This window comes from Hyla sarda, unplaced genomic scaffold (assembly GCF_029499605.1).
Source record: "Hyla sarda isolate aHylSar1 unplaced genomic scaffold, aHylSar1.hap1 scaffold_386, whole genome shotgun sequence".
NCBI classification, from domain to species: Eukaryota; Metazoa; Chordata; class Amphibia; order Anura; family Hylidae; genus Hyla; species Hyla sarda.
In genome coordinates this window covers 54,976-73,144 of record NW_026610405.1, presented here as the reverse complement: position 1 = coordinate 73,144, position 18,169 = coordinate 54,976, and the positions used below count along the sequence as shown (strand labels likewise).

The 18,169-nt window shown below is 39.5% G+C and overlaps 1 protein-coding gene across 1 annotated transcript in view; it reads left to right on the top strand.

The window, feature by feature from the left end:
* The window catches only part of PLEKHA5 (pleckstrin homology domain containing A5), a gene marked incomplete at its 3' end in the record, with an annotated part of 118,862 nt that overhangs the window by 46,220 nt on the left and 54,473 nt on the right, over positions 1-18,169 (top strand). The window contains 4 exon segments of the mRNA XM_056553818.1: positions 1,260-1,360; positions 11,021-11,136; positions 14,606-15,079; positions 15,736-16,210. Coding sequence (XP_056409793.1) covers positions 1,260-1,360; positions 11,021-11,136; positions 14,606-15,079; positions 15,736-16,210 — 1,166 coding nt within the window.

The following is an 18,169-nucleotide window of genomic DNA, read 5'->3' as shown; positions in this document are numbered from 1 at the left end:
AGGAGGTGACTGTACTGATCAGGGGGCACGGTGAGGAGGTGACTGTACTGAGGAGGAGGGGGCACGGTGAGGAGGTGACTACTGATCAGGGGGCACGGGGAGGAGGTGACTGTACTGAGGAGGGGGCACGGGGAGGAGGTGACTGTACTGAGGAGGAGGGGGCACGGTGAGGAGGTGACTGTACTGATCAGGGGGCACGGGGAGGAGGTGACTGTACTGAGGAGGGGGCACGGGGAGGAGGTGACTGTACTGAGGAGGGGGCACGGGGAGGAGGTGACTGTACTGATCAGGGGGCACGGGGAGGAGGTGACTGCACTGATCAGGGGGCACGGGGAGGAGGTGACAGTACTGATCAGGGGGCACGGGGAGGAGGTGACTGTACTGATCAGGGGGCACGGGGAGGAGGTGACTGTACTGATCAGGGGGCACGGGGAGGAGGTGACTGTACTGATCAGGGGGCACGGGGAGGAGGTGACTGTACTGATCAGGGGGCACGGGGAGGAGGTGACTGTACTGATCAGGGGGCACGGGGAGGAGGTGACTGTACTGATCAGGGGGCACGGGGAGGAGGTGACTGTACTGATCAGGGGGCACGGGGAGGAGGTGACTGTACTGATCAGGGGGCACGGGGAGGAGGTGACTGTACTGATCAGGGGGCACGGGGAGGAGGTGACTGTACTGATCAGGGGGCACGGGGAGGAGGTGACTGTACTGATCAGGGGGCACGGGGAGGAGGTGACTGTACTGATCAGGGGGCACGGGGAGGAGGTGACTGTACTGATCAGGGGGCACGGGGAGGAGGTGACTGTACTGATCAGGGGGCACGGGGAGGAGGTGACTGTACTGATCAGGGGGCACGGGGAGGAGGTGACTGTACTGATCAGGGGGCACGGGGAGGAGGTGACTGTACTGATCAGGGGGCACGGGGAGGAGGTGACTGTACTAATCAGGGGGCACGGGGAGGAGGTGACTGTACTGATCAGGGGGCACGGGGAGGAGGTGACTGTACTGATCAGGGGGCACGGGGAGGAGGTGACTGTACTGATCAGGGGGCACGGGGAGGAGGTGACTGTACTGATCAGGGGGCACGGGGAGGAGGTGACTGCACTGATCAGGGGGCACGGGGAGGAGGTGACTGTACTGATCAGGGGGCACGGGGAGGAGGTGACTGTACTGATCAGGGGGCACGGGGAGGAGGTGACTGTACTGATCAGGGGGCACTGAGGAGCTGCTGGTGACTGTCTCTCTTCTCCCTGTAGATGAGAAGGAGGAGGGCGTCCTTGGCAGCATCTTACTCCCCAGCTTTCAGATTTCGCCGGTGGTTCCGGAGGATCATATTAATCGCGCTTTCGCTTTCAAGGTGAGCGTGCGTCTTCTCCAGCCCTGGGGTGGGCCGCCTGTCATCTCCTAGGAGTGATGTTTAGTCACTTCTCATAGGTACCAGATGCTGGGAGTTGTAGTGCTTGTCTTCATTCTCACTGTCTTCTTTTCTTTTCTTGGGGTCTGAGTCACATGACATCTGAGGAGGAGGAAGATCTCAGCACTGTATAGGTAAGATGTGATCTCCTTATTGTGTCGTATCGTGTATACAGGACTCCTGCTTATTATATGTTATATCGTGTATACAGGACTCCTGCTTATTATATGTTATATCGTGTATACAGGACTCCTGCTTATTATATGTTATATCGTGTATACAGGACTCCTGCTTATTATATGTTATATCATGTATACAGGACTCCTGATTATTATATGTTATATCATGTATACAGACCTCCTGATTATTATGTTATATCATGTATACAGACCTCCTGATTATTATGTTTTATCATGTATACAGGACTCCTGCTTATTATATGTTATATCATGTATACAGGACTCCTGTTATTATGTTATATCATGTATACAGACCTCCTGTTATTATATGTTATATCATGTATACAGACCTCCTGATTATTATATGTTATATCATGTATACAGACCTCCTGATTATTATATGTTATATCGTGTATACAGGACTCCTGATTATTATATGTTATATCCTGTATACAGGACTCCTGCTTATTATATGTTATATCGTGTATACAGGACTCCTGCTTATTATATGTTATATCGTGTATACAGGACTCCTGATTATTATATGTTATATCATGTATACAGGACTCCGGATTATTATATGTTTTATCATGTATACAGAACTCCTGATTATTATATGTTATATCGTGTATACAGGACTCCTGATTATTATATGTTATATCATGTATACAGACCTCCTGATTATTATATGTTATATCGTGTATACAGGACTCCTGATTATTATATGTTATATCCTGTATACAGGACTCCTGCTTATTATATGTTATATCGTGTATACAGGACTCCTGCTTATTATATGTTATATCGTGTATACAGGACTCCTGATTATTATATGTTATATCATGTATACAGGACTCCTGATTATTATATGTTATATCATGTATACAGGACTCCTGATTATTATATGTTATATCATGTATACAGGACTCCTGATTATTATATGTTATATCATGTATACAGGACTCCTGATTATTATATGTTATATCATGTATACAGGACTCCTGATTATTATATGTTATATCATGTATACAGGACTCCTGATTATTATATGTTATATCATGTATACAGGACTCCTGATTATTATATGTTATATCATGTATACAGACCTCCTGATTATTATATGTTATATCGTGTATACAGACCTCCTGATTATTATATGTTATATCATGTATACAGGACTCCTGCTTATTATATGTTATATCGTGTATACAGGACTCCTGATTATTATATGTTATATCATGTATACAGGCCTCCTGATTATTATGTTATATCGTGTATACAGGACTCCTGCATATTATATGTTATATCATGTATACAGGCCTCCTGCTTATTATATGTTATATCATGTATACAGACCTCCTGATTATTATATGTTATATCGTGTATACAGGCCTCCTGATTATTATATGTTATATCATGTATACAGGCCTCCTGCTTATTATATGTTATATCATGTATACAGAACTCCTGCATATTATATGTTATATCGTGTATACAGGACTCCTGCATATTATATGTTATATCGTGTATACAGGACTCCTGATTATTATATGTTATATCATGTATACAGACCTCCTGATTATTATATGTTGTATCATGTATACAGGACTCCTGATTATTATATGTTATATCATGTATACAGGACTCCTGCTTATGTTATATCATGTATACAGACCTCCTTATTATTATATGTTATATCATGTATACAGAACTCCTGCTTATGTTATATCATGTATACAGACCTCCTTATTATTATATGTTATATCATGTATACAGGCCTCCTGATTATTATATGTTATATCATGTATACAGGCCTCCTGATTATTATATGTTATATCATGTATACAGGACTCCTGATTATTATGTTATATCATGTATACAGACCTCCTGATTATTATATGTTATATCATGTATACAGACCTCCTGATTATTATATGTTATATCATGTATACAGGCCTCCTGATTATTATATGTTCTATCATGTATACAGGACTCCTGATTATTATGTTATATCATGTATACAGGACTCCTGCTTATTATATGTTATATCATGTATACAGGACTCCTGCTTATTATATGTTATATCATGTATACAGGACTCCTGCTTATTATATGTTATATCATGTATACAGGACTCCTGCTTATTATATGTTATATCATGTGTACAGACCTCCTGATTATTATATGTTATATCATGTATACAGGACTCCTGCTTATTATATGTTATATCATGTATACAGGACTCCTGCTTATTATATGTTATATCATGTATACAGGCCTCCTGATTATTATATGTTATATCATGTATACAGGACTCCTGATTATTATATTTTATATCATGTATACAGGACTCCTGATTATTATATGTTATATCATGTATACAGGACTCCTGATTATTATGTTATATCGTGTATACAGGACTCCTGATTATTATATGTTATATCATGTATACAGACCTCCTGATTATTATATGTTATATCATGTATACAGACCTCCTGATTATTATATGTTATATCATGTATACAGACCTCCTGATTATTATATGTTATATCATGTATACAGGCCTCCTGATTATTATATGTTCTATCATGTATACAGGACTCCTGCTTATTATATGTTATATCATGTATACAGGACTCCTGATTATTATATGTTATATCATGTATACAGGACTCCTGATTATTATATGTTATATCATGTATACAGGACTCCTGATTATTATATGTTATATCATGTATACAGACCTCCTGATTATTATGTTATATCATGTATACAGACCTCCTGATTATTATATGTTATATCATGTATACAGGCCTCCTGATTATTATATGTTATATCCTGTATACAGGACTCCTGCTTATTATGTTATATCGTGTATACAGGACTCCTGCTTATTATGTTATATCGTGTATACAGGACTCCTGCTTATTATGTTATATCCTGTATACAGGACTCCTGCTTATCATATGTTATATCGTGTATACAGGACTCCTGATTATTATATGTTATATCATGTATACAGGACTCCTGATTATTATGTTATATCATGTATACAGGACTCCTGATTATTATATGTTATATCATGTATACAGGACTCCTGATTATTATATGTTATATCATGTATACAGGACTCCTGCTTATTATATGTTATATCATGTATACAGGACTCCTGATTATTATATGTTATATCAGGTATACAGGACTCCTGATTATTATATGTTATATCATGTATACAGACCTCCTGATTATTATATGTTATATCATGTATACAGGACTCCTGATTATTATATGTTATATCATGTATACAGGACTCCTGCTTATTATATGTTATATCATGTATACAGGACTCCTGATTATTATATGTTATATCAGGTATACAGGACTCCTGATTATTATATGTTATATCATGTATACAGACCTCCTGATTATTATATGTTATATCATGTATACAGGACTCCTGATTATTATATGTTATATCATGTATACAGGACTCCTGCTTATTATATGTTATATCATGTATACAGGACTCCTGATTATTATATGTTATATCATGTATACAGACCTCCTGATTATTATATGTTATATCATGTATACAGGACTCCTGATTATTATATGTTCTATCATGTATACAGGAGTCCTGCTTATTATATGTTATATCATGTATACAGGCCTCCTGATTATTATATGTTATATCATGTATACAGACCTCCTGATTATTATATGTTATATCATGTGTACAGGCCTCCTGATTATTATATGTTATATCCTGTATACAGGACTCCTGCTTATTATATGTTATATCATGTATACAGGACTCCTGATTATTATATGTTATATCATGTATACAGGACTCCTGATTATTATATGTTATATCATGTATACAGACCTCCTGATTATTATATGTTATATCATGTGTACAGACCTCCTGATTATTATATGTTATATCATGTATACAGACCTCCTTATTATTATATGTTATATCATGTGTACAGACCTCCTGCTTATTATATGTTATATCATGTGTACAGACCTCCTGCTTATTATATGTTATATCATGTATACAGGACTCCTGATTATTATGTTATATCATGTGTACAGACCTCCTGATTATTATATGTTATATCATGTATACAGGCCTCCTGATTATTATATGTTATATCCTGTATACAGGACTCCTGCTTATTATGTTATATCGTGTATACAGGACTCCTGCTTATTATGTTATATCGTGTATACAGGACTCCTGCTTATTATGTTATATCATGTATACAGGACTCCTGATTATTATATGTTATATCATGTATACAGGACTCCTGATTATTATATGTTATATCATGTATACAGAACTCCTGCTTATTATGTTATATCATGTATACAGGACTCCTGCTTATTATATGTTATATCATGTATACAGGACTCCTGATTATTATATGTTATATCATGTATACAGACCTCCTGATTATTATATGTTATATCATGTGTACAGGCCTCCTGATTATTATATGTTATATCGTGTATACAGGACTCCTGATTATTATATGTTATATCAGGTATACAGGACTCCTGATTATTATATGTTATATCATGTATACAGACCTCCTGATTATTATGTTATATCATGTATACAGACCTCCTGATTATTATATGTTATATCATGTGTACAGAACTCCTTATTATTATATGTTATATCATGTATACAGACCTCCTGATTATTATATGTTATATCATGTATACAGACCTCCTGATTATTATATGTTATATCATGTATACAGACCTCCTTATTATTATATGTTATATCATGTATACAGGACTCCTGTTATTATGTTATATCATGTATACAGGACTCCTGCTTATTATATGTTATATCATGTATACAGGACTCCTGCTTATTATATGTTATATCATGTATACAGGCCTCCTGATTATTATATGTTATATCATGTATACAGGACTCCTGATTATTATATGTTATATCATGTATACAGACCTCCTGATTATTATATGTTATATCATGTATACAGGCCTCCTGATTATTATATGTTATATCATGTATACAGACCTCCTGATTATTATATGTTATATCATGTATACAGGACTCCTGATTATTATATGTTCTATCATGTATACAGGACTCCTGCTTATTATATGTTATATCATGTATACAGGCCTCCTGATTATTATATGTTATATCATGTATACAGACCTCCTGATTATTATATGTTATATCATGTGTACAGGCCTCCTGATTATTATATGTTATATCCTGTATACAGGACTCCTGCTTATTATATGTTATATCATGTATACAGGACTCCTGATTATTATATGTTATATCATGTATACAGGACTCCTGATTATTATATGTTATATCATGTATACAGGACTCCTGATTATTATATGTTATATCATGTATACAGGACTCCTGATTATTATATGTTATATCATGTATACAGACCTCCTGATTATTATATGTTATATCATGTATACAGACCTCCTGATTATTATATGTTATATCATGTGTACAGACCTCCTGCTTATTATATGTTATATCATGTGTACAGACCTCCTGCTTATTATATGTTATATCATGTATACAGGACTCCTGATTATTATGTTATATCATGTGTACAGACCTCCTGATTATTATATGTTATATCATGTGTACAGACCTCCTGATTATTATATGTTATATCATGTATACAGACCTCCTTATTATTATATGTTATATCATGTATACAGACCTCCTTATTATTATATGTTATATCATGTATACAGACCTCCTGATTATTATATGTTATATCATGTATACAGGACTCCTGATTATTATATGTTATATCATGTGTACAGGACTCCTGATTATTATGTTATATCATGTGTACAGACCTCCTTATTATTATATGTTATATCATGTATACAGACCTCCTGCTTATTATATGTTATATCATGTGTACAGGACTCCTGATTATTATGTTATATCATGTGTACAGACCTCCTGATTATTATATGTTATATCATGTATACAGACCTCCTGCTTATTATATGTTATATCATGTATACAGACCTCCTGATTATTATATGTTATATCATGTATACAGGACTCCTGCTTATTATATGTTATATCGTGTATACAGGACTCCTGCTTATTATATGTTATATCATGTATACAGACCTCCTGATTATTATATGTTATATCATGTGTACAGACCTCCTGCTTATTATATGTTATATCATGTATACAGACCTCCTGATTATTATATGTTATATCATGTATACAGGACTCCTGCTTATTATATGTTATATCATGTATACAGGACTCCTGCTTATTATATGTTATATCATGTATACAGGCCTCCTGATTATTATGTTATATCATGTATACAGGACTCCTGCTTATTATATGTTATATCATGTATACAGACCTCCTGCTTATTATGTTATATCATGTACACAGACCTCCTGCTTATTATATGTTATATCGTGTATACAGGCCTCCTGCTTATTATGTTATATCGTGTATACAGACCTCCTGCTTATTATGTTATATCATGTATACAGGACTCCTGCTTATTATATGTTATATCATGTATACAGGACTCCTGCTTATTATATGTTATATCATGTATACAGGCCTCCTGATTATTATATTATATCGTGTATACAGGACTCCTGCTTATTATGTTATATCATGTATACAGGACTCCTGCTTATTATATGTTATATCGTGTGTACAGGCCTCCTGATTATTATATGTTATATCATGTGTACAGGCCTCCTGATTATTATGTTATATCATGTATACAGACCTCCTGATTATTATATGTTATATCGTGTGTACAGGCCTCCTGATTATTATATGTTATATCGTGTGTACAGGCCTCCTGATTATTATATGTTATATCATGTGTACAGGCCTCCTGATTATTATGTTATATCATGTATACAGACCTCCTGATTATTATATGTTATATCGTGTGTACAGGCCTCCTGATTATTATATGTTATATCATGTGTACAGGCCTCCTGATTATTATGTTATATCATGTATACAGACCTCCTGATTATTATATGTTATATCGTGTATACAGGCCTCCTGATTATTATATGTTATATCATGTGTACAGGCCTCCTGATTATTATATGTTATATCGTGTATACAGGCCTCCTGATTATTATATGTTATATCGTGTGTACAGGCCTCCTGATTATTATATGTTATATCATGTGTACAGGCCTCCTGATTATTATGTTATATCATGTATACAGACCTCCTGATTATTATATGTTATATCGTGTATACAGGCCTCCTGATTATTATATGTTATATCGTGTGTACAGGCCTCCTGATTATTATATGTTATATCATGTGTACAGGCCTCCTGATTATTATGTTATATCATGTATACAGACCTCCTGATTATTATATGTTATATCGTGTATACAGGCCTCCTGATTATTATGTTATATCATGTATACAGACCTCCTGATTATTATAGGTTATATCATGTATACAGACCTCCTGATTATTATATGTTATATCATGTATACAGGCCTCCTGATTATTATATGTTATATCATGTATACAGAACTCCTGCTTATTATATGTTATATCATGTATACAGACCTCCTGATTATTATATGTTATATCATGTATACAGACCTCCTGATTATTATATGTTATATCATGTATACAGACCTCCTGATTATTATATGTTATATCATGTATACAGACCTCCTGATTATTATATGTTATATCATGTATACAGGACTCCTGCTTATTATATGTTATATCATGTATACAGGACTCCTGCTTATTATATGTTATATCATGTATACAGACCTCCTGATTATTATGTTATATCATGTATACAGGCCTCCTGATTATTATATGTTATATCATGTATACAGACCTCCTGATTATTATATGTTATATCGTGTATACAGACCTCCTGATTATTATGTTATATCATGTATACAGGACTCCTGCTTATTATATGTTATATCATGTATACAGGACTCCTGCTTATTATGTTATATCATGTATACAGGCCTCCTGATTATTATATGTTATATCATGTATACAGGACTCCTGATTATTATATGTTATATCATGTATACAGGACTCCTGCTTATTATATGTTATATCATGTATACAGACCTCCTGTTATTATATGTTATATCATGTATACAGGCCTCCTGATTATTATATGTTATATCATGTATACAGACCTCCTGTTATCATATGTTATATCATGTATACAGGCCTCCTGATTATTATATGTTATATCATGTATACAGGCCTCCTGTTATTATATGTTATATCATGTATACAGGACTCCTGATTATTATATGTTATATCATGTATACAGGCCTCCTGATTATTATATGTTATATCATGTATACAGACCTCCTGATTATTATATGTTATATCATGTATACAGACCTCCTGATTATTATGTTATATCATGTATACAGGCCTCCTGATTATTATATGTTATATCATGTATACAGAACTCCTTATTATTATGTTATATCATGTATACAGACCTCCTGTTATTATATGTTATAGCATGTATACAGGCCTCCTGATTATTATATGTTATATCATGTATACAGGCCTCCTGATTATTATATGTTATATCATGTATACAGACCTCCTGATTATTATATGTTATATCATGTATACAGACCTCCTGATTATTATGTTATATCATGTATACAGGCCTCCTGATTATTATATGTTATATCATGTATACAGAACTCCTTATTATTATGTTATATCATGTATACAGACCTCCTGTTATTATGTTATATCATGTATACAGGCCTCCTGATTATTATATGTTATATCATGTATACAGACCTCCTGATTATTATATGTTATATCATGTATACAGACCTCCTGATTATTATGTTATATCATGTATACAGGCCTCCTGATTATTATATGTTATATCATGTATACAGAACTCCTTATTATTATGTTATATCATGTATACAGGCCTCCTGATTATTATATGTTATATCATGTATACAGGCCTCCTGATTATTATATGTTATATCATGTATACAGACCTCCTGATTATTATATGTTATAGCATGTATACAGGCCTCCTGATTATTATATGTTATATCATGTATACAGGACTCCTGCTTATTATATGTTATATCATGTATACAGACCTCCTGATTATTATATGTTATATCATGTATACAGACCTCCTGATTATTATATGTTATATCATGTATACAGACCTCCTGTTATTATATGTTATATCATGTATACAGGCCTCCTGATTATTATATGTTATATCATGTATACAGACCTCCTGTTATTATATGTTATATCATGTATACAGGCCTCCTGATTATTGAGTTCTCTCTCCTTCTCTTCCAGACATGTAACTCTTCCCCCTGTCCCCATCAGGCGGCACACCCAAACATGCGGACCTATTACTTCTGCTGTGACACCAATAAGGAGATGGAGTTATGGATGAGGGCGATGACTGGAGCGTCACTTGTGCACTCTGAGCCTGTGAGAAGGTAAGTGTCCTCTGCTGAATACTCCATCTATTAGTGTTTGGGGACTCCCTGCAGCATGGGGTGTAGACAATTAGTGATGGTTTTGTACTTAGGTTTGTCTTAGCACCAGGTGCTCTGTGCTGTATGGGAGGATGTGTAGTATTAGCACCAGGTGCTCTGTGTTGTATAGGACGGTCTGTAGTATTATCACCAGGTACTCTGTGCTGTATAGGACGATCTGTAGTATTAGCACCAGGTGCTCTGTGCTGTATGGGAGGATCTGTAGTATTAGCACCAGGTGCTCTGTGCTGTATGGGAGGATGTGTAGTATTAGCACCAGGTGCTCTGTGCTGTATAGGACGGTCTGTAGTATTATCACCAGGTACTCTGTGGATCTGTAGTATTAGCACCAGGTGCTCTGTGCTGTATGGGAGGATCTGTAGTATTAGCACCAGGTGCTCTGTGCTGTATGGGCGGATGTGTAGTATTAGCACCAGGTGCTCTGTGCTGTATAGGACGGTCTGTAGTATTATCACCAGGTACTCTGTGCTGTATAGGACGGTCTGTAGTATTATCACCAGGTACTCTGTGCTGTATAGGACGGTCTGTAGTATTAGCACCAGGTGCTCTGTGCTGTATGGGAGCATCTGTAGTATTAGCACCAGGTGCTCTGTGTTGTATAGGACGATCTGTAGTATTAGCACCAGGTGCTCTGTGTTGTAAAGGACGATCTGTAGTATTAGCACCAGGTGCTTTGTGCTGTATGGGAGGATCTGTAGTATTAGCTCCAGGTGCTCTGTGTTGTATGGGACGAACTGTAATATTAGCACCAGGTGCTCTGTGCTGTATGGGAGGATCTGTAGTATTAGCTCCAGGTGCTCTGTGTTGTATGGGACGATCTGCAGTATTAGCACCAGGTGCTCTGTGTTGTATGGGACGATCTGTAGTATTAGCACCAGGTGCTCTGTGCTGTATGGGACGATCTGTAGTATTAGCACCAGGTGCTCTGTGTTGTATGGGACGATCTGTAGTATTAGCACCAGATACTCTGTGTTTTATGGGACGATCTGTAGTATTAGCACCAGGTGCTCTGTGCTGTATGGGAGGATCTGTAGTATTAGCACCAGGTGCTCTGTGCTGTATGGGAGGATCTGTAGTATTAGCACCAGGTGCTCTGTGCTGTATGGGAGGATCTGTAGTATTAGCACCAGGTGCTCTGTGCTGTATAGGACGATCTGTAGTATTAGCACCAGGTGCTCTGTGCTGTATAGGACGATCTGTAGTATTAGCACCAGGTGCTCTGTGCTGTATGGGAGGATCTGTAGTATTAGCACCAGGTGCTCTGTGCTGTATGGGAGGATCTGTAGTATTAGCACCAGGTGCTCTGTGTTGTATGGGGCGATCTGCAGTATTAGCACCAGGTGCTCTGTGCTGTATGGGAGGATCTGTAGTATTAGCACCAGGTGCTCTGTGCTGTATGGGAGGATCTGTAGTATTAGCACCAGATACTCTGTGCTGTATAGGACGATCTGTAGTATTAGCGCCAGGTGCTCTTTGCTGTATGAGAGGATCTGTAGTATTATCACCAGGTACTGTGCTGTATGGGAGCATCTGTAGTATTAGCACCAGGTGCTCTGTGTTGTATAGGACGATCTGTAGTATTAGCACCAGGTGCTCTGTGTTGTAAAGGACGATCTGTAGTATTAGCACCAGGTGCTCTGTGTTGTATAGGACGATCTGTAGTATTAGCACCAGGTGCTCTGTGTTGTAAAGGACGATCTGTAGTATTAGCACCAGGTGCTCTGTGCTGTATGGGACGATCTGTAGTATTAGCACCAGGTGCTCTGTGTTGTATGGGACGATCTGTAGTATTAGCACCAGGTGCTCTGTGCTGTATGGGAGGATCTGTAGTATTAGCACCAGGTGCTCTGTGCTGTATGGGAGGATCTGTAGTATTAGCACCAGATACTCTGTGCTGTATAGGACGATCTGTAGTATTAGCGCCAGGTGCTCTTTGCTGTATGAGAGGATCTGTAGTATTATCACCAGGTACTCTGTGCTGTATGGGAGGATCTGTAGTATTAGCACCAGGTGCTCTGTGCTGTATGGGAGGATCTGTAGTATTAGCACCAGATACTCTGTGCTGTATAGGACGATCTGTAGTATTAGCGCCAGGTGCTCTTTGCTGTATGAGAGGATCTGTAGTATTATCGCCAGGTACTGTGCTGTATGAGAGGATCTGTAGTATTATCACCAGGTACTGTGCTGTATGGGAGGATCTGTAACATTATCACCTGGTGCTCTGTGCTGTATAGGACGGTCTGTAGTATTATCACCAGGTACTCTGTGCTGTATGGGAGGATGTGTAGTATTATCACCAGGTGCTCTGTGCTGTATAGGACGATCTGTAGTATTATCACCTGGTGCTCTGTGCTGTATGGGAGGATATGTAGTATTATCACCAGTTTCTACAGGGAGATGTCTGGTACATGGAGGAAATTTTGGGCTCTGCCGCAGGATGATTACAGCTGTCAGTGCTGGGATGATCAGGAAGTTCAAAGATTACTGTGGGATGTGACCACAGGTATTTCCTCAGTCAGGGGCTTTGTTTCGGGATGTGCTGAGGCAGCAAAGAGCGCCTGGATGGGGTTCTCTGTGGTTTGGAATGTGCTGTAGCGAGCACCTGAACGGGGTTCTCTGTGGTTTGGCATGTGCTGAGGTTGCATTGAGCACCTGAACAGGTCTTCTGTGGTTTGGGATGTGCTGAGGCTTCAGTCAGTGTCTGGACAGGGTTCTCTGTGGTTTGGGATGTGCTGAGGCTGCAGTCAGCATCTGGACAGGGTTCTTTGTGGTTTGGGATGTGCTGAGGCTTCCGTGAGCGCCTGTACGAGGTTCTCTGTGGTTTAGAATGTGCTGTAGCGAGCACCTGAATGGGGTTCTCTGTGGTTTGGCATGTGCTGAGGCTTCAGTGAGCATCTGGACAGGTCCTCTGTTGTTTGGGATGTGCTGAGGCTGCAGTGAGTGCCTGGGCGGGGTTCTCTGTGGTTTGGGATGTGCTGAGGCTGCATTGAGCATCTGGTCGGGGTACTTTGTGCTTAGAGATGTGCTGAGGCTGCAGTGAGCGTGTGGACGGGGTTCTCTGCTCTTTGAGATGTGCTAAGGCTGCAGTGAGCACCTGGATGGGGTTCTCTGTTTTTTGGGATGTGCTGAGGCTGCAGTGAGCATCTGGAGGGGGTTTTCTGTGGCTTGGGATGTGCTGAGGCTGCAGTGAGCATCTGGAGGGGGTTCTCTGTGGCTTGGGATGTGTGGAGGCTGCAGTGAGCACCTGAATAGGGTTCTGTTTTTTGGGATGTGCTGAGGCTGCAGTGAGCATCAGGAGGGGGTTCTCTGTGGCTTGGGGTGTGCTGAGGCTGCAGTGAGCACCTGGACAGGGGTTCTCTGTGGTTTTTCTCGTGTTTGGATATCGTCCTATTAACACTTCTCTCTCCAGAACAGGCATCACCAAACTGGATCATCCCACCCCACAAGAGATAAATCACATGGTGAACCATCGTTTACTGATCCGTCCAGAGACCAACAACAACCTGAAGAACAAGGAAATGACACTCGGCCGGGGGGAGGAGAAATCAGTGCGAGAAGCGGAGAGGTATGGCTTCCAGAAGGATGGCCAGGAGCGCCCCCTGACCAAGATCAGCAGTGTCAAGCATCAGTCCTGCATATCTGACTATGACATTCTGGCCGCGAGCACGGCAAAGTACAGAGCAGTCAACGTGAACGGTCCTGACAGCAGAGTCCACGATGGGCAGGTTCACCCCTCAGAGACCGACTCCAGGACTATCCATCGTAACTTTGTGTCAGCGCAGTGTGAGGCCGACCGGGTCATACAGAGAACCAACTCCATGCTGCAACTGGAGCAGTGGATCCGCACCCAGAGAGAGAAGAGCCCGGAGGAAGAGACCGGCGGGTGAGTTACGGACCCTTCTGGTCTGGCAGTGGGAGTTAGGGCTCCCCTTATATCTGGTGGGTGAGTTCGGGCTCCCCTTAGATCTGGTGGGGGAGTTCGGGCTCCCCTTAGATCTGGTGGGGGAGTTCGGGCTCCCCTTAGATCTGGTGGGGGAGTACGGGCTCCCCTTAGATCTGGTGGGTGAGTTACGGGCCCTTCTGGTCTGGCAGGGGGAGTTAGGGCTCCCCTTAGATCTGGTGGGGGAGTTAGGGCTCCCCTTAGATCTGGTGGGTGAGTTACGGGCCCTTCTGGTCTGGCAGGGGGAGTTCGGGCTCCCCTTAGATCTGGTGGCGGAGTTCGGGCTCCCCTTAGATCTGGTGGGGGAGTTCGGGCTCCCCTTAGATCTGGTGGGGGAGTACGGGCTCCCCTTAGATCTGGTTGGGGAGTTCGGGCTCCCCTTAGATCTGGTGGGGGAGTTATAGCTGACTTTTATATCTTGCGGGGTGAGTTAGGTGTCCCTCTGGTTTGGCAGGGTGAATAAGGGGCCCCTCTTGTCTAGCAGGTGAGTGAGGGGCCTTTTCGGTCTGAGTTATGGATCCTTCTGTCTGGTAAGTTAGGGGCCCATCTTGTACCGGCACTGCTGACTCCTTGGTTCTCATGGATTTCCTTCTTCACAGAGTCCTGTCCTATCAGACGTTACCACGGAATATGCCCAGCTACCGGGCGCAAATGGTGCCACATTACCCTGAAGGATACAGGACACTGCCACGGAATCTCAAGACGCGCCCAGACAGTGTGTGCAGCACTACAGGCATGTTGTATGATCGGGCCATGGTACCTGTATCCGCTACGGGGGAGGAGAAGAGGCGGTCCGTGCGGGACGACACCATGTGGCAGCTCTATGAATGGCAGCAGAGACAATTCTACAACAAGCAGAGCACACTGCGGAGGCACTCGTCTCTGACCAGCCCCAAGACCATGGTTCATATCTCTGACCAGACTCTGCACTCCATCCCCATGTCACCTTCTCATGGCTCCATATCTGGTTATCACACATACTCCCCCCACCGGGCCTACCGCTCCGAGGTGTCCTCTCCGGTGCAGAGGGGCGACCTGACCATAGAGCGACGGCCAAAGCCGCAGTCCAGTAAGGTAAGAAACCTCCGATATAACATATATGATATCTGGAGAGCAGTGATGTCACCTCCTGTATAATATATATATATATGATATCTGGAGAGCAGTGATGTCACCTCCTGTATAATATATATATATGATATCTGGAGAGCAGTGATGTCACCTCCTGTATAATATATATATATATATGATATCTGGAGAGCAGTGATGTCACCTCCTGTATAATATATATATGATATCTGGAGAGCAGTGATGTCACCTCCTGTATAATATATATATGATATCTGGAGAGCAGTGATGTCACCTCCTGTATAATATATATATATGATATCTGGAGAGCAGTGATGTCACCTCCTGTATAATATATATATATATGATATCTGGAGAGCAGTGATGTCACCTCCTGTATAATATATATATATATGATATCTGGAGAGCAGTGATGTCACCTCCTGTATAATATATATATGATATCTGGAGAGCAGTGATGTCACCTCCTGTATAATATATATATATGATATCTGGAGAGCAGTGATGTCACCTCCTGTATAATATATATATATGATATCTGGAGAGCAGTGATGTCACCTCCTGTATAATATATATATATGATATCTGGAGAGCAGTGATGTCACCTCCTGTATAATATATATATGTGATATCTGGAGAGCAGTGATGTCACCTCCTGTATAATATATATATGTGATATCTGGAGAGCAGTGATGTCACCTCCTGTATAATATATATATATGATATCTGGAGAGCAGTGATGTCACCTCCTGTATAATATATATATGATATCTGGAGAGCAGTGATGTCATCTCCTGTATAATATATATATATATATATATGATATCTGGGGAGCAGTGATGTCACCTCCTGTATAATATATATATGATATCTGGAGAGCAGTGATGTCACCTCCTGTATAATATATATATATGATATCTGGAGAGCAGTGATGTCACCTCCTGTATAATATATATATATGATATCTGGGGAGCAGTGATGTCACCTCCTGTATAATATATATATGATATCTGGAGAGCAGTGATGTCACCTCCTGTATAATATATATATGATATCTGGAGAGCAGTGATGTCACCTCCTGTATAATATATATATATATGATATCTGGAGAGCAGTGATGTCACCTCCTGTATTATATATATGATATCTGGAGAGCAGTGATGTCACCTCCTGTATAATATATATATATATGATATCTGGAGAGCAGTGATGTCCCCTCCTGTATAATATATATATAAATTATATCTGGAGAGCAGTGATGTCACCTCCTGTATAATATATATATATGATATCTGGAGAGCAGTGATGTCACCTCCTGTATAATATATATATGATATCTGGAGAGCAGTGATGTCACCTCCTGTATAATATATATATATGATATCTGGAGAGCAGTGATGTCACCTCCTGTATAATATATATATATATATATATATGATATCTGGAGAGCAGTGATGTCACCTCCTGTATAATATATATATGATATCTGGAGAGCAGTGATGTCACCTCCTGTATAATATATATATATGATATCTGGAGAGCAGTGATGTCACCTCCTGTATAATATATATATATATGATATCTAGAGAGCAGTGATGTCACCTCCTGTATAATATATATATATGATATCTGGAGAGCAGTGATGTCACCTCCTGTATAATATATATATGTGATATCTGGAGAGCAGTGATGTCACCTCCTGTATAATATATATATATATGATATCTGGAGAGCAGTGATGTCACCTCCTGTATAATATATATATGATATCTGGAGAGCAGTGATGTCACCTCCTGTATATATATATATATATATATATATCTGGAGAGCAGTGATGTCACCTCCTGTATAATATATATATATATGATATCTGTAGAGCAGTGATGTCACCTCCTGTATAATATATATATATGATATCTGGAGAGCAGTGATGTCACCTCCTGT